General features: G+C 42.9%; 2 protein-coding genes across 2 annotated transcripts in view; one reads left to right on the top strand and one right to left on the bottom strand.

The window, feature by feature from the left end:
- LOC134677163 (neuropeptide SIFamide-like) overlaps window positions 1-21,398 on the top strand; it is a 162,999-nt gene that overhangs the window by 115,975 nt on the left and 25,626 nt on the right. The gene's annotated exons all lie outside the window — the stretch shown is intronic.
- LOC134677126 (unconventional myosin-Va) overlaps window positions 1-21,398 on the bottom strand; it is an 81,818-nt gene that overhangs the window by 38,797 nt on the left and 21,623 nt on the right. Inside the window, exons 14-24 of the mRNA XM_063535584.1 lie at window positions 21,076-21,274; window positions 20,279-20,514; window positions 19,079-19,257; window positions 12,094-12,174; window positions 10,571-10,709; window positions 9,711-9,868; window positions 8,217-8,391; window positions 7,102-7,191; window positions 6,622-6,806; window positions 4,860-5,116; window positions 2,038-2,164 (exon numbers count right to left, since the gene is read on the bottom strand). Coding sequence (XP_063391654.1) covers window positions 2,038-2,164; window positions 4,860-5,116; window positions 6,622-6,806; window positions 7,102-7,191; window positions 8,217-8,391; window positions 9,711-9,868; window positions 10,571-10,709; window positions 12,094-12,174; window positions 19,079-19,257; window positions 20,279-20,514; window positions 21,076-21,274 — 1,826 coding nt within the window. The remainder of the gene's footprint in view (window positions 1-2,037; window positions 2,165-4,859; window positions 5,117-6,621; window positions 6,807-7,101; window positions 7,192-8,216; window positions 8,392-9,710; window positions 9,869-10,570; window positions 10,710-12,093; window positions 12,175-19,078; window positions 19,258-20,278; window positions 20,515-21,075; window positions 21,275-21,398) is intronic.

Raw genomic sequence — 21,398 nt, 5'->3', positions numbered from 1 at the left:
GAGGAGAGCCCTAAAAAAGGAGCTCCAAAGGCTCGAGTCTTTTGGATCACTACCATTATTTATTCTGTGCTAGGGGTCGACAAGAGAGTTGATGATGCGAATGATTCCTTTGTTTTTTCCCAAGATCCCAATATCAGAATCTGACATAATACAAACGGTCTGACGTAATGTACCGGGTGTGGCCTGTAATATGAGCAAAAAATTAAACTGTAGGCTGTACTCCTCATACTGACCAACATTTGTTCAGCGACTTTTAAAAATAACTTGTGGTTTGATTTTTAATACACTTTAAAGTTTATTCTAAGACGCAATGTATTGCGAATTTTGTTATGTTTAAGGCGTGACAAGCAACGTCAATCACAATGATATGGCGTGGCGATGGCGTCCATTGAAGATATATATTTTGTATTAAAAATAGAGAGTCAAAATACTTCATAATTATTAAAAGTTGTAGAACAAGTTTTAATTATTTGCTCATGTTACAGGCCACATCCGGTATATGTCTAAAATTAGTTAATGTAGCTTCAGATACCATACCTACAGTTCGTTTTTTTAGCATTAGAAATAAGGTAAACAATCTTGATGTGTCTTTTAATTGAAAAACACATTTTAAAAATAAGTTACGGCAAATATGTAACAATTATGAATCTAATACGATACGATATTCTTCTGCTTTCATAAGCAATTGTTACTGATTTTTAAAAAAACGTCGTTAACATTAACGTCTGTTTATAAAAATACAGCAAATTTAAAGTTTTTAATACAAAATTTGTTTTAGCTCTATTTCGTTTGTTTTATTAGCTGAAGCTACATACATACATCACTGGCTCAGTGATCCAAAGAGGATCTTGGCCTTGGCTTGGTCTCGGCTTGGAGGAGCTGAAGCTATATAAACTAATTACAGACATAGATATACCTCATGTCATTGCATGTGCATAGTTTCTCTACATTCCAAATCGTAGTTTTAAAACGAGAACTAAACTCGTGCGCTTGATCAATAGCTAGGATTTGTAACAATTTTAACTTAATTGTAATTAAAAACTTCAAATTTTTTGAAGTCGGTTAAAAGGAGATTTCTCCCGGAACTGAGATTGTAGGGCACGTCCCGGGAATCCCCAGTACCGGACCGAATTTGTACAGAAAACCGGTATCGGGAGCACGCCTTAATAAGTTTTTGGCATAAAATTCATTTTTGGTACAAGCTTTTATCGCTGACTGTACTTTTCTTACGACAGACAACTAATACTCATCGAGACAATTCTAACAACCCCAAACACAATTAGGTTTCGTTGTTTTATCACAGAGTTCCTCCACCTCCGGTCTCCATCATCAGATCAGCTCGATGACACCATAATATTGCATTGTCACCCGACTTACGTATGTATACAAAATTTCAGCTCAATCGGAAACCGGGAACTGAATCAAATTTAACTTGCAAGATTTGATTACAGACAGACAGACAGACAACAGTTTTGTGAAATTCTTAGTATTAAATTTGATCTGTATAATAATCCAATATTACTATGGAATAATATTAACTTCAATAAATTGCTCTGATAATTAGCTTAAGATAATATATTATTATGTAAAACGTTCATAAGTGCTTGTTACTAGGCCTACATGAATAAAGTATTTTTGACTTTTGACTTTTTGACAGTCAGGTGAAACTAAATAAAAGCTTGTAATAAAAGGTTTTACAACCTTAGAAAAACGTTAACGAATATACTATAGTAAATATAGACAGTCAAACAAGTTTGTCAGTAGGAAAAAGCAAGAAATTTAAACCTTTTTCGGGATGCGAACTCCTCGCGCCTACATTTTTCTAAATTTACCGCTCTTCTCTACTGACGGAAATAGCTTGACAAATTATAAATAGTTATTTAATGTATGAATGTTTAAATATCTTACTTTTTTTACGTATAATATGATGATGCCACGCCCTTGTAGGGTCCATGCTGTACTTAATGAAACTTAAACACCTGTATAAACACCATGGATTGCCTCGAATAAATGATTATGATTATGATTATTACTCACCGCTGTAGAGAGTCCAAACGCTCCTGCAACTCGTATTGCGTGGAGAGTAATTTCTGTCTGCTCTGCCTCTCCGCTTCCAGCTCCGCGCTCAGCGCCTTCTTTTCTTGCTCGTGCTGCTTGTCTCGTTCTGTAACAAAATAGGCCTTCGAATTTAAACTGTTGTGAGACATACTAACATTGAATAATTTTACGAAGAGTGCGACGTGAGTACGAGAGAGTGCGACGCGGCGAGCCGCACTAGCCGCAGTACGCGATACACGGCCGTCGTGAACGCTGCTCGCACTGTTAGTGCTTGAGAAAGGAGACCTAGGCTCTCCGAAACATGTCGCGCGAGTGACTAAAAACAAGTGAGTCTAAACCGTAAAATTATTCAAAAATAGGCCTTATACGTATTTCCAACAGCGCAGCGTGGTTAGATCCCCCACAAGGTGGGCTGATGACCTGGTAAAGGTCGCGGGAGTCCGCTGAATGCGGGTGGCGCAAGACCGGTCATTGTGGCACTCTTTAGGCCTATGTCCAGCAGTGGACGTCCTCTGGTCGATAAGATGATGATGATGATGACGTATTTCCAAAAATACCCAATCGTACTAGACTAGTATTAGTTGCTGAAATGTCAGTATGAATTAATCAAGAAATTAAGTTAAGAAATCTTTCTTAAACGCGATTTCTAAAAAACTAATCCAAGTCAATTCGCGCATGAATCCAAATGTATACCATGGTTAGTAAATTTGCTACCCGACCTTCCTCTCAATTTATTTTGTCAAAAAACAAGTTTTTTGTTTTTTGACAAAATAAATCCTACATGTTATCTTTGAACACTGTGGTTTTCATCCATTTTTAACAGTTTACAACAAGAAACCGCACAAACCTTTCCAGAATTGAGCTCTGCTCTCAAACTCCTTCGACCACACCGGAACTTCTGGCGTCGTGTGGTCACACTGATCATATTCGTCCGTTCCATGTTCGGGAAATTTCGGCGATTCACATGTATCTAATGAGGCCACCGTGGGCTCCTCTGGTGCCTTTTCAGTTGGGACCCCCATTGTCATTTTACCTCGGCTTCATTACATGTTTATACTCTGTATCTTTAGGTGTTTAAATAAAAAGTAAACAAATAATTTCTACATTTTCATCACATACAATTTATTGGTTAACCAACCAAATAAAGAACCGCCTGGATCTGCCACTGAACGACCTGACTTTAACCTACATTATTTGGCCATGTAATGTTTTCATCTACCCTCAATTGGCTTTAGGAGCCATTTGAGGGTAGATTTTGTTTACTTTTATTTAAATACCTAAAGATACAGACTATAAGTATTTATCTTACTTTTCTGTTCAATCTTATGTTTCATTATATTTTCTTACAATTAGTACTTGCATTGCATAAGGCAGCCATTCTAAAACTGTGCTTTGCGGACCCCTAGAGCTCCGCAAAGCCTCAATTAGGGCTCCGCGAGAATACTTGTAATAATAAGGAAGATAACAGCTCTTCTATATGCGTGTCCGGTCCACAGTGACGAAGGAAAACTTTTAATGAGGGTCTACACAGGGTGGGGTAACTAAACAGACTTGTAACCATTGTTACCAATAAACTTTCATTTTAATTTTTCATTTTCATTTTTCTCTGTCAAATATTTGCGGTACATTTTGCACTAGATGGCGCTATTATTCATATTTTGAGTTACAATGTCGTTGAGTTTTCACTTCTGCCGGCACTCCCGGAGTGCAACCCGTTGTTTTTTTTCTCTATTAAGATTATAGCTAGTAATTGCCTCTTCCAAAAATTATGAATAAAGTGTTGAACGGAGCACAAAAATTATACAAATCAATTCACAACACAATCACCGATAAAACTTATAAATCTCACTCGTTATCTACATTTTAATTCATTTTACCATCAAACATATGTTTACAATTACGGGCCAAAACATAAACAATTAAAGGTTATATCACAGTTTTTGTCAATAATTCGGTTCAAGCCGCGTGGCCAGTAAACAATACAATATGCGGCTTATCAAAGCTGTTATCAGCTTCATTACGTTATCAGATTAATCAGGTTTTTTTATAATAGCACTAGCTACTCACCGTGACTTCGTCTGCTGATAATGATTTTCGTGATAATAACTATCCTGAGTTCTTCCCCGGAACTCTATACCAAATATGTATACCCCCCTTTTTTAACCTCATAGATATCGTTCGTTCGAACGTTTTTAGATATTCTGTGTGATTTTATGATTTGCTATTAGAAATATTTTAACATGAATAATATTTTGTAATATATTTAAGAGTATATACCATTGTATATAACTACTGTTTAATTGTAATTTAATTATTTATTTTGTATCCGACAATCGCTATACGATAAGTAATTGCTTCTGTATTCTTTTACATTAACTACGAAAATTGTATTGAGACATCAATAAACTAAACTAAACTAACCTCAATAGTTTTCTTCCGAAATGCTAGGGTTCCTGCAATTTTTAACGCATTCGCTGCCACGCCTGCCACCGCGGGCGTGGCCTAGGAACAAACTTGTATGACGGTGAACGTACATGTGCGTCGGGGGCAGTGAATGTGTTAATCTTATCAACAATGTCCCTTATCATATATTGTTTAGATTGATGTTAATCAATTTTATTTTAATTAAGTACAATCATCAGCAGAAGTTGCTAATCGGGCGAGGTGTTCAAAATTATCTTGACACAACTTTATTGTTAAGAGAATAAGCGTGTCAAGGTAATTTTGAACACCTCGGCCGCTTAACAACTTCTGCTGCTGACTGTACCACCCTTAGCTACACGTTCTAAAGTAAACCTTACCTTCAATCGCCAAATCGAACTGCTCCTTAGAACTCTTCAACTCATTGGCCAGCTTCTCGCTCTCTCCCTCCCACGCCTCCCTCTCTATCTTGTACGTCTTCTCTATCTCTTTCTTCTCCTCGATGAGCTGCTTGTTGCTGTCCCGCTCGCTCGCCAGCTCGGCTTGGAGTGCGGCTATAACGCTGTCCTTGTCTTCGATGGACACTTTGAGAGTCTTAGCCTCGATTTCGACTAGGCGCAGGAGTTCCAGTTTCGCTCTAAAAATGAAAATAATAAGTTAAAAGGGATAATGGACTCTTGAACAACTGAATGAAAATATTTCTAAGTTTATGAAACTACACAACGGGACTTAATCGCGTATTTAAGTTTTAAGATTTACCTCCGACGTTTCGAGGACGGCGTTGTCCCCGTGGTCTCGGAGAAGACTGGCTCAAGTTGACATCAACATCTTCTAGCCGCGCGAGTTTTTCGAACTACCCGCACTTGGTCTTGTTTATCAGTTTGAACGTTTTGCGCACTAGGGATGTCACTCTGTCGACACACAACACTAACAATATTCGATTTATCGACTGTCGATATTCTTTTCCGCTTACATTTACTAATGACTGGATTCCATGTGGATGAGATCTTAAAACCCTCGTCCCGATTAAAATTGCAATGTTCCCGATGATGATGATGATGAGTCCCGTTGTGTAGTTTCATAATGTTAAATAATCGTGAAAGTTTAAATCAGTATTTCTAAGTTTGTTTAAAAACTCCGAAATTTATAATTTTTGTTCACTCTGTGAATAAATCATGTCCCCAAAAGGGTATTCTCCTACTAGTCAAATCAGTTTCTTTTTTCGAACTGTCAAAACGATTTGCTACTATGGAATTTATATGAAACACTAGCATGTGACGTCACGATCAAATTGCCTACTCTTTATAGTTTTATACGGGTTTTAAAATAGATATTGTGTCTAAAAATAACTGCTGTCTACGTTTCTCTTTTAATCTTGTGGTGCTTTATTTCTTGCATACGGCGCCGCCATGTTTTGTGTAACTACATTAACAGAGTGTCACATATTTTTGCGGCCTGGGAAACAATCTACCGGTCTAGACAGCCAGATGAACCTGGGTATTGTGGTTGTTTGCAACCCTCATAACACATACTTAGCCTCAGCCAGCTGAGCGGCCTACGGTTCCAGCGCTTTGGTCTTCTGCTGCGCTTCCCCCAACTTCTGCTGCAGGCTGATGATCTTGTTCTCCAGACCCTTGTTCAAGGTCTTCACGTGGTCCAGTCTCCTGGCCTCGATGCGGAGACGCTATAGGGGACCTGGGTATTGTGGTTGTTTGCAACCCTCATAATACATACTTAGCCTCAGCCAGCTGGGCGGCCAACGGTTCCAGGGCCTTGGTCTTCTGCTGCGCCTCCCCCAACTTCTGCTGCAGGCTGATGATCTTGTTCTCCAGACCCTTGTTCAGGGTCTTCACGTGGTCCAGACTCCTGGCCTCGATGCGGAGGCGCTTGTAGAGGACCTGGGTATTGTGGTTGTTTGCAAACCTTCATAATACATACTTAGCCTCAGCCAGCTGGGCGGCCAACGGTTCCAGGGCCTTGGTCTTCTGCTGCGCCTCCCCCAACTTCTGCTGCAGACTGATGATCTTGTTCTCCAGACCCTTGTTCAGGGTCTTCACGTGGTCCAGACTCCTGGCCTCGATGCGGAGGCGCTTGTAGAGGACCTGGGTATTGTGGTTGTTTGCAAACCTTCATAATACATACTTAGCCTCAGCCAGCTGGGCGGCCAACGGTTCCAAGGCCTTGGTCTTCTGCTGCGCCTCCCCCAACTTCTGCTGCAGACTGATGATCTTGTTCTCCAGACCCTTGTTCAGGGTCTTCACGTGGTCCAGACTCCTGGCCTCGATGCGGAGGCGCTTGTAGAGGCGGCGGGCGAGGAAGCGACGGACCTGTATTATGGCTGTGTTTAGAGTGTGTGGCGATACGGGGTTATGATTTGGGGTAGCGAGCAATGGAAACATCGTAATAATCAGTGATCGGCAAGGATGGTGCCACACGGGGTGAATCCGATGGACAGTTGTCACGTATCTGGATGACACATTTAGACTGGTTCGACTCGCCAGCACTCAGTAGCCGTAGAGAATTACACCACCCTTTTTTTTACAGGTTTTACTTAAAAATCATTAACGATAGACAAAGGATTAGCGGCTCGGGGCCAGTTACAAATCGAAAGACTATACTCACAGCAGCCTGCGCTATAATGATGCCGCGTCGCATCGCCTTGACGCGCTTCCTCGCGAGGTAGCCGCGCGCGTAGCGTTGAATCGTTAAAGCCTGAAACAATTCATATATTGACATACAAGAAGAGAAACGAAGAAATTCTATAATCTCAACTAAGCAAAATCGTTCCGGTTTTTCCTTTTGAGGTACCATCGCCTACACTGTTAACAGTCCATCGGTGGACGTTATGTCTTTTGTAATAAGTAGAGATGCACTGGATATTCGGATACTATCCGGTATCCGGCCTATACAGAATACAGGCATTATTGGTAAATATAAACATAGTTACATTTTACACCATAGTATTCGGCCATTATTTTAACATCCGGCCGGATACCGGATTGCGGGCTACTATCCGGCCGGATACCGGATAGTAACATTGCTTTATTTCGGAGTAAATAAAATTGGAATAAGAAACAGTCACGATCATAATCGTACTTATTTATTATTTTAAAATTATTTAAACATTCCACGCACGCTACGCGCACTCATTTCGAATCTAAAAATAAGTCCGCGCGAACGTTCACTACGAAACAGACAAAAACCTACACAATGCGCACCTGGAAAACCGAAATGTAGGTATAGTTCTCCGGCCGAATATTCGGCGGCTGGATACCTAATATTCGGCCGATAGTCAGGCCGAATATCTGATATCCGGTCAAACAACTATCCGTTGCATCTCTAGTAATAAGGTCCACCGATGTATAGTTAAGAGTGTTGCTGTTTGTACAAGCAAACAAAATAAAAAAGTCTTACCGCTTTGACCCTGCGTGCATCCCTATAGAGCCTGCGGGCTAAATATCCTCTGGCGTGTGCTTGGAGCCCTATGGCGAGGCGCCGCAGCTTGTTGGAGCTCTATAGCAAGCATCGGAGTCCCTAGTACTGAGTAGGTAACATTAGCAAAGTCTACTGACTTACCGCTTTGACCCTGCGTGCATCCCTATAGAGCCTGCGGGCTAAATATCCTCTGGCGTGTGCTTGGAGCCCTATGGCGAGCCGGCGGAGCTTTTTGGAGCTCTATAGCAAGCCTCGGAGTCCCTAGTACTGGGTAGTACCATTAGCAAAGTCTACTGACTTACCGCTTTGACCCTGCGTGCATCTCTATACAGCCTGCGAGCGAGGTAGCCCCTTGCGTGAGCTTGGAGCCCTATAGCCAAGCGGCGGAGCTTCTGGTACTGGCGGCGAGCTAACCAGCCGCGCAAGTAGCGTTGGATCTTGATCGCGGCTCGCGTGCGGCGGACCTCTTGCGCTTTGCTATAAAACACAATGCAATATTCTTATTAGTTGGAAATACAAAAAAATATATAGTTGTCTGTAAAGTCGGTTTACGGACGGTAATTTTGCGTGATAACGTCATAAGAAACCATTACCATTACGTTACGTAAAGTTACCATGGAGATTTGTCCATAACGTGACACTCTTTCGTGCATGCTACCGGTGTTTATCGATTTATAAGACGTTATCACGTCAAAATAACAAATGTAATTACATAAGTATAAGTACTATGCCTAAAAAGGGTTATAATATATCTTACTCGTATAGTTTCAGAGTTAAATGGATGTAACATGCAAACCGACAGGCAAACGGCGACGCAACTTTGTACGCGCACGCAGTATAGGCATTGTATGTCCATCTTCTCTGAATATCAATGAAATATAAATAAATTCTATACACACCTAAAGAAAAAATATCCTAAATAATATAAAGTAATGTATAATGTAATATAATGTAATGTAATACCGTCTGGCAAGGAAGCCTCGGCAGTGAGCGTGCAGGCCCCGCAAGGCGCGCATGCGGCGCAAGTACTTGCGTCGGGCCACGAAACAACGCACGCAACTTTGCACGCAATATAGGCCGAAATAATGTAACATCATACTGACCGTCTGGCGAGGAAGCCCCGGCAGTGAGCTTGCAGGCCACGCAAGGCGCGCAAGTAGCGCAAGTACTTGCGTCGGGCCACGAAACGCCGCACGCAACTTTGCACGCAATATAGGCCAAAGTAATGTAACATCATACTGACCGTCTGGCGAGGAAGCCCCGGCAGTGAGCTTGCAGGCCACGCAAGGCGCGCAAGTAGCGCAAGTACTTGCGTCGGGCCACGAAACGCCGCACGCAACTTTGCACGCAATATAGGCCAAAGTAATGTAACATCATACTGATGACCGTCTGGCGAGGAAGCCTCGGCAGTGAGCTTGCAGGCCACGCAAGGTGCGCAAGTACTTGCGTTGGGCCACGGAACGCCGCACGCAATTTGCACGCAATATAGGCCAAAGTAATGTAACATCATACTGACCGTCTGGCGAGGAAGCCTCGGCAGCGAGCTTGCAGGCCACGCAAGGCGCGCATGCGGCGCAAGTACTTGCGTCTCGCCACGAAACGCCGCACGCAACTTTACACGCAATATAGGCCAAAGTAATGTAACATCATACTGACCGTCTGGCGAGGAAGCCTCGGCAGCGAGCTTGCAGGCCACGCAAGGCACGCATGCGGTGCAAGTACTTGCGTCTTGCCACGAAATGACGCACGCAACTTTGCACGCAATATAGGCCAAAGTAATGTAACATCATACTGACCGTCTGGCGAGGAAGCCTCGGCAGTGAGCTTGCAGGCCACGCAAGGCGCGCATGCGGCGCAAGTACTTGCGTCTTGCCACGAAACGACGCACGCAACTCTGTACGCGCACGCAGTATAGACGTTGTATGTCAGCACGGATCTTCTCTAAATATGCCACCTGGAAATAAGAAGGTACACTATTATTATTACTATTTACAAAAAGAATAGATAGTATAGAGGGGTCCTGTCATTGTAAATTTTGTAGTCACAGTAAATTTACTGCCATCTATCGACACACGACTAAAACTCAAAATTAAAACATGTAAAATTATCAAAAAAATGTATATATAAGGTGCTAACAAATTAGAAAATGATATTAGAAACCTCAATATCATTTTTGAAGACCTATCCATAGATACCCCACATATGGGTTTGATGAAAAAAAAAATTTAAGTTTCAGTTCTAAGTATGAGGGACCCCCAAAATTTATTGTTTTTTTTTTCTATTTTTGTGTGAAACTCTTAATGCGGTTCACAGAATACATCTACTTACCAAGTTTCAACAGTATAGTTCTTATAGTTTCGGAAAAAAAGTGGCTGTGACATACGGACGGACAGACAGACAGACATGACGAATCTATAAGGGTTCCGTTTTTTGCCATTTGGCTACGGAACCCTAAAATACGCGTTTTCCTAGAGATAAGACCTAGCTAGATCGATTTTACGCCCCACCGCACGCTGCACCATACAGCAAATTTCATCGAAATCGTTAGAGCCGTTTCCGAGATCCCCGAAATATATAAATAAATATATATTTTTATTTTATTTTTTATTTTATTTACAAGAATTGCTCGTTTAAAGGTATAAGATTATCGTCTTACCTGCCCAGCCCTGAAGAATATCTTGGTGGCACCGAACTGGTATTTGTCCGGGTCCTTGAGGTGCGCGGCTAAAATCCGTCGACACGTGCCTTTGATGTCTCCGCGATCTAGCTCCTTGTGGGCGCAGAGAAGGCGATATCTGTGGAACATTTTAAATGTGAAGTAATTATATACATCAACCATTTGAGACCCGCATTTGTATTGATAGTAATCTATTTCATAAGTATTATTTTTTGTTTAAGACTGTTTGTATCCTAAATAAACTAAAACAAGTGCGGGTCGGATTCCCCCACCGAGGGTTCCGTACTTTTTAACAGAATATAAAAACCGGGCAAGTGCGAGTCGGACTCGCGCACGAAGGGTTCCGTACCATAAAGCAAAAAAAAACGGAAAAAAATGCAAAAAGAAAACGCCCGACGTTGCTTAACTTTGGTCAAAAATCACGTTTGCTGTATGGGAGCCCCACTTAAATCTTTATTTTATTCTGTTTTTAGTATTTGTTGTTATAGCGGCAACAGAAATACATCATCTGTGAAAATTTCAACTGTCTAGCTATCACGGTTCGTGAGCTACAGCCTGGTGACAGACAGACGGACGGACGGACGGACGGACGGACGGACAGCGAAGTCTTAGTAATAGGGTCCCGTTTTACCCTTTGGGTACGGAACCCTAAAAACAATGCGTAAAATAATAATGGCCGGCATAAAAACAGAATTACAATACATTCAAAAACAGGAACTTAGAAAGGGAACAGAGATGATTAGCCACATTATCACCTACAGCATTACCTTTACTAAACCCTGGACAAACTATCACACCGTCGTTAAGAATAGCAAAAACGATTTTACAAACACTTTAAAAAGTACTACAATGATATTCATACTAGCCCCGATGCAAATGATTTCGTCTAGTTCCGCGCAACAATTTTGTTTATTTTAATAAATTTTACACATGAACAATTATAATGACCCAGTAATGGGAACCATAATAGCAATGTTTAATGTAGTTTATTTTGATCGTATAATAAAATTGCATGAGACTTTTATTGCTGAAAAAAAGGACTTCAAAAACGTTGTCCAAATCATATTGTCCTCTCTTACAGCACTGCTGCATGCATGGGCTCGAAACAAAATTGTCAGTACATTGGCAGAGCCCTATTGCTTTCCCTGGTAATAAGGGCTATTACCAGGGAAAGCAATATATTCACATATGTTGTAATCCTACCCGTCAAAAAAAAAATCATTATTTTTTTCTTTCAGTACAAACGGTATTTCTTGTATTTGGATTTTGTTATTGCAGAGTATTACCATATAAAATTAAATTACATTAGTATAAGCATTAAATATTAGTAATTTTTAAACAAAAACATTATTTTTGAATAAACGCGAGAACCTCAAAAATGGGGTCACCTGACGAAAACATATGCATCGGGGCTCGTAAGAGATAGCATCGGCATTTAATTTTATAACATACTGATTCGACATCTAACGTAAAAAAATCTACCTTGAATGAAAATAGTTTACCTATTGAAGAAGTCCTGGTACAACCACCTGGATGGGAAGCCGGCTGCTGAAATCCTAATGGTCTCCAATACACCGCACGCTCTGAAACCAACACAGACGTTTCAATTTAATGGGAATATTACGCGAAACTGTGTATAAAGGGCGCAACTATCACTATCCGTCACAATCTGGGGGTCTACCGCGAAACAAGGAAATATAAATTTCGTTATCTAACCTCTCTATCACTCTTGCATATTCGAGCGATACAAAGGCAGATAACTAAATGTCGATTTTCACGTTTCCCGGTAGGCCCTTGTTAACAAACCATCAATGTCATATTTTATTGTCTGTGAAAACTTGTCAAAAAACGGTTTAAGTTTAAGGCACAGTATGAATACTCTATGGTAAACTAGAGGAGCTAGATGCACTCTGGCGACAGAACATTGCAGTAATACCCCCTATTGACCCACCGCGTACGAAATCAACTATCTAGGCCGGTCATATTTAACACAAAAAATTGCTAAATTCGCAAGCTAACGGCTAGTTCTGATTTTTAAATATGTTGTTAGGATCACTACCAGCATTATAAATCCAAGTTTGCAGCTTCGAAAGACCTGTGCTAATTTTGCACCACTCAAAAAACCGCGAAATTTTCGTACTTTTTTTGGTATTCTCTATATAAGTCCTAAACTATGCATTTTTTATCAAAAAGGTCTATGAACTAACTAAAGTTAACTAAAATTCCTACAATTTGAGACTAAAATCAACTTTATAAGTTCAATACTTACCGAGATACCGCTCTGCAAAAATGGGCAATTTTATCCAGTATAGTGAAATGTTAACATTCGGGCAGTTTTCGACCCCGAAATCAGAAAAAAATACTTATTTTACGTTAGTAAAACGATGTTGTAGCAAACGTAACCTGTAATATTAGGGTCAAACAGATCACTGTGTTACGTTCTTTCCTGTAGACATACACAAGAGTTAAGGGCTATAAAGGTTAATTTTCTTATTTTTTAACCCTTACCCACGTAAAAAGGTCCTCCTTTTATTTACATAACTATGATAAAATCATTACTTACATGCCCACAAGCTGTTAACTATTGCCCACAGGAGAGAAAAATGTACAGTTCGCGCGAACACGCTAGTTTTCTCTCCTGTGGGCCCAGACCCATTAAGCAAACAATGATATCGCTTGACTGTAGGTAGGTACCGTTTATTCACTAAGCTTAAAAATCCAATAAGTGGGAAAACTGCATTTTTCGCAAATTTGCTCTGTTTAGTTCTCACAATGGTTTGAGGGTAGTCTGAATTATAAATATTTATTAAACATATTTAAAAGGTATCAAAAATAACATTTAGTTAGAGCTGTTCATATTGAGATAATTCAGTCTAAAAAATAGGCATATCGACGTCGTCTTCAATTTCTTCTGCGATTTGAAGCTTGGCGACGTTGTGACAAAAGACACCGGAGCAAAATTTGCATAACTCTGAGAATTTAAGGCCTGCTGCTTTTATGCAGGTATACAGCCGCCTCCGCTACAGCCTTTCTTCCATCATCCTCCTGGCGTCAATCCCGGCTGTGCCCCCGCGCGGGGCGCGAGGACCCGGGGTCCGCCTTCCGACTCCTTCGTGACCACTTTGCCCGATCTTCGGCATCCCTGGTAGTGAGTCCGTTGGCACGCATGTCCTCCTTGACGACATCAAGCCATCGCTTCTTGGGCCGGCCTCTTCTTCCCGTACCGGGAGGAGGCGGCATGGCCAGGCATTTGTTACCCACGTAACTTGCCGGTCTGCGCGAGACGTGGCCATACCAACGAAGGCGACACTCTTGCAGTTTGTCTGCGATGTCACGGACGCCAAGACTACCCCGAATGTGGGCGTTTCGGACGCGATCCTTGCGTGAAACTCCGCACATCCACCGTAGCATCTTCATTTCCGTGACACGCAGTTCCTGCTTGTGCCGCTCTAGTAAAGGCCAAGTCTCGCTGCCGTACAGAAGGGCAGGTCTAATGATGGTCTTATAGACCTGTCCCTTCAACTTAATCGGCATTTTGGGGTCACAAATAACCCCAGTCATCTCCCGCCATTTGACCCAAGCAGCGGAAATTCGGGCTTTGACGTCGCTGTCGATGTCCCCGGTAGTGCTAAGTACAGATCCTAGGTACTTAACTTGATCCGTGCGCTCGACCATGTCCACGCCTATGCGGACGGGTAGAGGATCTGTACTATTGCAGGCCATGTACTCTGTCTTCGCCACATTTAGTTTAAGACCGCCGTTCTCCAGCGACCCCCTCCATCTGTTCACACGCTGGACAAGTCGGCCCTTATCAGAGTCTGTCAGCGCGATATCATCAGCATACATGAATAGCCACGGTGGCTGCTCATGGTAGTCTCGGATGCTGGCTGACAGGGCGTCTAATATCACGCTAAACAGAAACGGGCTGAGCACAGAGCCCTGATGTACTCCAACAGTGACAGAGAAGGGGTTGGTGTCACCAACAGCGGTCCTGACTATTGAATCAGAATCGTGGTACATGTCCCGGATAGTGTCAATATAGGCCTCAGGTACAGCCTTGGACCGCAGCGCCCACCAGATCATCTCACGAGGGACACAGTTAAAGGCCTTTTCCATGTCCAGAAACAGGAAATGTAGAGGCGTGTTCTTTGCTCTGTATCCCTCCACGAGGGTCCTCAGGGCAAATACAGGGTCCATCGTTCCGCGCCCTGGCCGAAACCCATATTGACACCCCGAGACTGTACACTCCTGTCGGAGCCGAGCATCGATTATGCGCTCAAAGAGCTTCATGGTGTGAGACATAACCTTTATACCGCGATACTTGCTACACTCCCGCACCGAGCCCTTACCTTTGAATACTGGAGTAATGATACTCAGCCTCCACTGGTTGGGTATCTTCCCGGTGAGGAGTATGCGGTTATAAATATCAGTGAGTATGCTCACACCCTGAGAGCCCATCGACTTCCACGCCTCTATAGCGATTCCGTCGGCTCCGACAGCTTTCCGATTCTTCATGCGGCGAAGAGCCGCCTCGACTTCCTCCGGCGTTATCGGTGGCACTAGTCCTTGATTCGGAGGGAGATCCGGAGGTTGCACCTCTTTGTGCTGGTTATTCAGCAGGTTGTGGAAGTAAGAGCGCCATCTCTCCTTTACGCTACAGCCTTTCTTGTACCCGCAAAAATTCAAAAGGAAGGGAGGTGCCACTTATTCACTCGTCATTTGTATTAATTGTATTGGAATGAGAATGATGATGTTTGCGGTCTTTTCCTATCCCCATTTAGTTGCATCGTTTTCCACCCCCAACCACTTCTGAATTTGGTGGTAAGGTCGGTAAGCATGGAATGTTGCACAATCTTCCGTTGGAGGTAAACGGGCCAAGTCAACCTTAGCGAAGGCGGCTGTTTTTATATATGTTTTGTAGCGTAAGCTATGGAGCATGGGGTGTATCTTTTGTGTAGTCCCCTCCATATAAAGCTACTAGGCATTTTGCTCCGGCATCTGCGATGGCTAGGTAGGCTGCATTAGGTTGCAGGAATACTTCAGCTATGGTGTTATCACCAACGCTCAACGTTCTTCTTAACGGCGCTCCACAGTTTGTTCCTCACATGCCAGAAAAGGGCAGAGGTAGTATCACACCCAGTAAAGGCGGGGAGAAACAACTCGAATCCTGGAGGAACTTCCAAATCTCCGCGATTAAATGAGGTTGAAGAATATTGTATGGGGCCAGAGTCACCACTGCCACTTTTGACGTACCCTGTGCAACGGTATTCCTCACGAAGTTGTTACGATGCCAGTAAGAAACATCCATCTACCACAACAAACATGTCGGCTCATACTGAGATGCTTTGAGGTAGCGGAGTGAAAGCTGAGTAGAACAACGAACCCTCTTCTGTGAACAATGCAGTAGGCTAGCAGCTAACTAAGCAGAGCAAAAATGCGAAAAAAGCAGTTTTCCCATTTTTTGGACTTTTAAGATTTGTGTGTAAACGGTATCTGGAACCAAAGGACTTCAAAACGATACCCATGAGCTCCATCATTCGACACATGGATATGCTCTATGGATAGCTCTTGAGTAGTTCACGGATTTTCTCTAGGGGGTAATTGCACAAAAGATTCCTATGGGTCGAAGTGTATCCGCAAGGGCCCCCGAATACAATAAGATAAGATAAACGGTATGGTCTAGAGATGTCGTTCTTTGCTTAAATTAGGGGTTACATTTACATTTTCTAGAACATCGTTTTATTATTTTAGCCGTAAAATGAGTATTTTCCCTGATTTCGGGGTCGAAAATTGAACAAATCTTAAAATTTCGCTATACTGGATAAAATTGCCCATTTTTGCAGAGCAGTATCTCGGTAAGTATTGAACTCACAGAATTGATTCTGGTCTTAAATTGTAGCGATTTTAGTTAACTTTAGCTTGTTCATAGACGTTTTTGATAAAAAATGAATAGTTTAGGAGCTATATTGAGAATACCAAAAAAAGTATGGAAATGTCGCGGTTTTTCGAGTGGTGCAAAATTAGCACAGGTCTTTCGAAGCTGCAAACTTGGATTTACAATGCTGGTAGTGATCCTAACAACATATTAAAAAATCAGAACTAGCCGTTAGCTTGCGAATTTAATGTTCGATATGACTGGCCTAATCTATTCGTGAACTTTATTGCTGAGATAACGGCTACAAATGGTCATTTATGTGCTTGAATATTTGCCGGTGTTACAATCCATTAGTAATAAATAAATAATAATAAATAAATAAATAAATAAATATTATAGGACTTTCTTACACAGATTGACTAAGTCCCACAGTAAGCTCAAGAAGGCTTGTGTTGTAGGTACTCAGACAACGATATATATAATATACAAATACTTAAACACATAGAAAACACCCATGACTCAGGAACAAATATCTGTATCATCATACAAATAAATGCCCTTACTGGGATTCGAACCCAGGACCATCGGCTTCGCAGGCAGGGTCACTACCCACTAAGCCAGACCGGTCGTAATGATATTAAGGCACAGATAGTAGGGTGCATACTGCATAATGCCGGGGAGGGTCGCCGTAAAAAGTGACAAACGTTTGCGTGTCTACTGTCTGCTTTACGGCTCGGCCACGACATTGCGCGACCGGCGGCGGCAGCGGCTGCTACCATAGGTTGGAGCGAGACACAGCGATCGTACCTTTCGTTCCCACCTATGGTTGCCCCCACCGCCGCCGCCGCTCGCGCAATGTTGTGGCCGAGCCGTTAGAATATGCGCTTACGTCCCTATTTGTTAGGTTACTTTGTTATTGCTTACATCTGAAATAGGGCTATACCTTACGATTGTTCACGTCTTCAAGCCAGCAGTAGTGACTTTAATTAAAAAATTGTTGCCAATGACTGGTACTTTAGTGCCAACGATTGGTCGTTTTTAAACGACGAATCAGTCCCACCTGAGTTGGTTGACGGCCCTCGCCGGATGGAACTGGAAGGGCTGCTTGGTGTCGTTGGGCTTGATGCAGCGCACGTAGTGGGGGGTGGTCGCGGACAGGGTCGCCATGAGAGCCGACAGGGAGGCTCCGAGACAGCGATCGTACCTTTCGTTCCCACCTACGGTTGCCGCCGTTATGTCGTAATGTTATGGCTGAGCCATTACAATATTACTAGCCTCATCCTGCGTTTATGTCCCAATTTTTTAGATTACTTTGTTTTTGCTTACATCTGAAATAGGGCTATACCTTACGATTGCCCGCGTCTTCAAGCTAGCAATAGTGACTTTAATTAAAAAAATGTTGCCAATGACTGGTATAGTTCGTAGGTTTCTAATAGAGCCAGACGGCTAATCCTATTGTCTATTGTTAAGTAAAACCGCTCGTGCCACCTGCCACAACCACCTGCATAAAAAGTACAGTACTTCGGTTACTGCGTGCCGGCGAGTCGAACGCTACAGAACCAGTCTAAAATGTGTCATCGAGATACATAACAAAGGCGCGTTATCGGAGAGCGCACCTACACTGGTTTTTTCAGCGTTGGACTAGCCCGCGCTCAGATGCCAAATAGAATAATTATGACCCTTTTTTGCAGGTAAGTAGGTACTTACGTACGTACGTACATACGTGCTTAGGTAAGCACGTGCGGTTTTACTTAACAATAGACAATAGGATTAGCCGCCGGGCTCTATTACAAAGCTACGAACTATACTTTAGTGCCAACGATTGGTCGTTTATAAACGAGGAACCAGTCTCACCTGAGTTGGTTGACGGCCCTCGCCGGATGGAACTGGAAGGGCTGCTTGGTGTCGTTGGGCTTGATGCAGCGCACGTAGTGGGGGGTGGTTGCGGACAGGGTCGCCATGAGAGCCGACAGGGAGGCTCCGACACAGCGATCGTACCTTTCGTTCCCACCTACGGTTGCCGCCGTTATGTCGCAATGTCATGGCTGAGCCATTACAATATTAGCCTCATCCTGCGTTTATGCGTGTATGTATTTTTTAGGTTACTTTGTTATTGCTTACATCTGAAATAGGGCTATACCTTACGATTGTCCGCGTCTTCAAGCCAGCAGTAGTGACTTAAATTAAAAAATTGTTGCCAATGACTGGGATAGTTTGTAGGTTTCTAATAGAGCCCGACGGCTAATCCTATTGTCTATTGTTAAGTAAAACCGCTCGTGCCACGTGACACAACCACCTGGATAAAAAGTACAGTACTTCGGTTACTGAGTGCCGGCGAGTCGAACGCTACAGAACCAGTCTAAAATGTGTCATCGAGATGCGTAACAAAGGCGCGTTATCGGAGAGCGCACCTGGTTTTTTGAGCGTTGGACTAGCCCGCGCTCAGGTGCCAAATAGAATAATTATGACCCTTTTTTGCAGGTAAGTACCTAAGCGCGAGCGGTTTTACTTAACAATAGACAATAGGATTAGCAGTCGGGCTGTATTCGAAAGCTACGAACTATACTTTAGTGCCAACGATTGGTCGTTTTTAAACGAGGAACCAGTCCCACCTGAGTTGGTTGACGGCCCTCGCCGGATGGAACTGGAAGGGCTGCTTGGTGTCGTTGGGCTTGATGCAGCGCACGTAGTGGGGGGTGGTCGCGGACAGGGTCGCCATGAGAGCCGACAGGGAGGCTCGGAACTGCGCTCCTACCGTCTGCTTCTGCCCGGATGCTCGGCGAGGCGGTTGCTGAAAAAACAACGCTCATTACAAGCTTTTATTTAGTTTCACCTGACCGTTGTCTGTAATCAAATCTTGCAAGTTAAATTTGATCCACTTCCCGGTTTCCGATTGAGCTGAAATTTTGCATACATACGTAAGTCGGGTGACAATGCAATATTATGGTGTCATCGAGCTGATCTGATGATGGAGACCGGAGGTGGTCATAGGAACTCTGTGATAAAACAACGAAACCTAATTGTGTTTGGGGTTCTTAGAATTGTCTCGATGAGTATTAGTTGCCTGTGGAAAAAAAAGTACAGTCGGCGATAAAAGCTTGTCCAAAAATGAAATTTTTGCCAAAAACTTATACAATACAAAATTTCAGTGGCGGATTTGCCCTAAGGCCAAGTAGGCCCGGACGGCAAATTGTGAAAAATTATTAGCTGATGACAAGAAGCGTAGCCGTGACGGCGGAGGTAGCGTCGCCGTGGCATTTCCCTCCGACACCCGATCGGAGTCAAACATGGCGTGGATCAGCCGACAACTGGTAGCTGACTTGATACATTCTAACCGAACTTACCGTAAGACTAATAAGTGGCACGCCGAGCGTATTGTAACGTCGTAACGTCATTTTTGGTCATTGTGGCATTTTATTTATTTTAAACTTTATGTAACACACGCAATATATAAATATGAATGGCGGACTTAAGGCATAAGGCAAGCGTTCCAGTCAACCATATAACCATAACCAAACCAAAAAAAATACTACAATTTACCGTTAGACTAGTAAGTGGTACAGCAGGCGTGGTCCGTCGTCGTGACGGCGGAGGCAGCGTCGCCGTGGCATTTCCCTCCGACACACGATCCGAATCAAACATGGAGTGGATCAGCCGACAACTGGTCGCTGACTTGATACATTCTAACTGAACTTACCCTAAGACTAATAAGTGGCACGCCGAGCGTATTGTAACGTCGTAACGGCTCATCATTTTTGGTCATTGTGGCATTTTATTTATTTTAAACTTTATTCAACACACGCAATATATACCGTAAGACTAGTAAGTGGTACAGCAGGCGTGGTCCGTCGCCGTGACGGCGGAGGCAAAGTCGCCGTGGCATTTCCCTCCGACACCCGATCGGAATCAAACATGGCGTGGATCAGCCGACAACTGGTCGCCGACTTGATGCACTCTAACTGCTCTTCTGATACGGTGTCCCTGTTCTTCTCTAGGAAGCCCCCGCATTGGTATTCCACGTTGTCAGCGAAGTGCTTTATTATGAAAGCTGGAACAAAAATGTTTTATTAGAGTCAGACCGAGAAAACTCTGCAGCAATTTTGATAGCCCACGCAGTGTAATTTACACGTCGTAATATCATAGAAGTTTGACGTTTAAAATGACACTTGCACTAAAATCGCTGCAGAGTTTTCTCAGTCTGACTCTAAGAATCATAAGTCAGAGATACTAAAGAATTTGATAGGGCAATACTAAACGGAAATATTTATTTATAACGCGATATTTTCGCCGTTTTAGCATTTTTCCCGTTTCGGTCTATAAATATTATCCAATATTATCCTTTGATTGTGTGTTGTTTGTAGCAATTGTACCCGATTAAGATGCCATGGACATATATTACGCTTAAGCCGAATAAAATATGGCCACCGCCATTATGAATCATTTAAAAATGATACTGAATCTACAAAAAACATCTAATATAATGAACCTGCTTAATAAATTCACGAGAATCGGTTGAGAAATGCAACCTGTAGAAGAGATCATCCGGATAAACATACGACAGTTTCGCCCAACCTGAACCGAAGACCGCTTCGCTCGGTCAAATATTTACCTTGATTCCCGAACCTCGGTTTCATGAAGTGCGGGTACTTGTGGCAGCTCTCGTGCAGCTTGGCCACGAAGCCCTGGTCGGAGCCCTGCGGCACGCGGCACTGCTCGTCCAGGAGCGCTAGGACTCCAAGCCGGTCCTCGATTAAATCGATGCAAGGCTGGTTGTCGTAGAAGTCGATCATTTTCCATGATATTTCTTCCTGTAAAAAATAAATGGTGTAGATGCCATCTTTTTTCTTACGATTTTTAGGGTTCCGTACCTCAAAACGAATAAACGGAAGCCTTATAGGATCACTCGTGCGTCTGTCTGTCCGTCTGTCACAG

Source organism: Cydia fagiglandana, chromosome 25 (genome assembly GCF_963556715.1).
Source record: "Cydia fagiglandana chromosome 25, ilCydFagi1.1, whole genome shotgun sequence".
NCBI classification, from domain to species: Eukaryota; Metazoa; Arthropoda; class Insecta; order Lepidoptera; family Tortricidae; genus Cydia; species Cydia fagiglandana.
The sequence above is the reverse complement of the archived record's forward strand: the minus strand, read 5'-3'. Positions and strand labels throughout refer to the sequence as shown.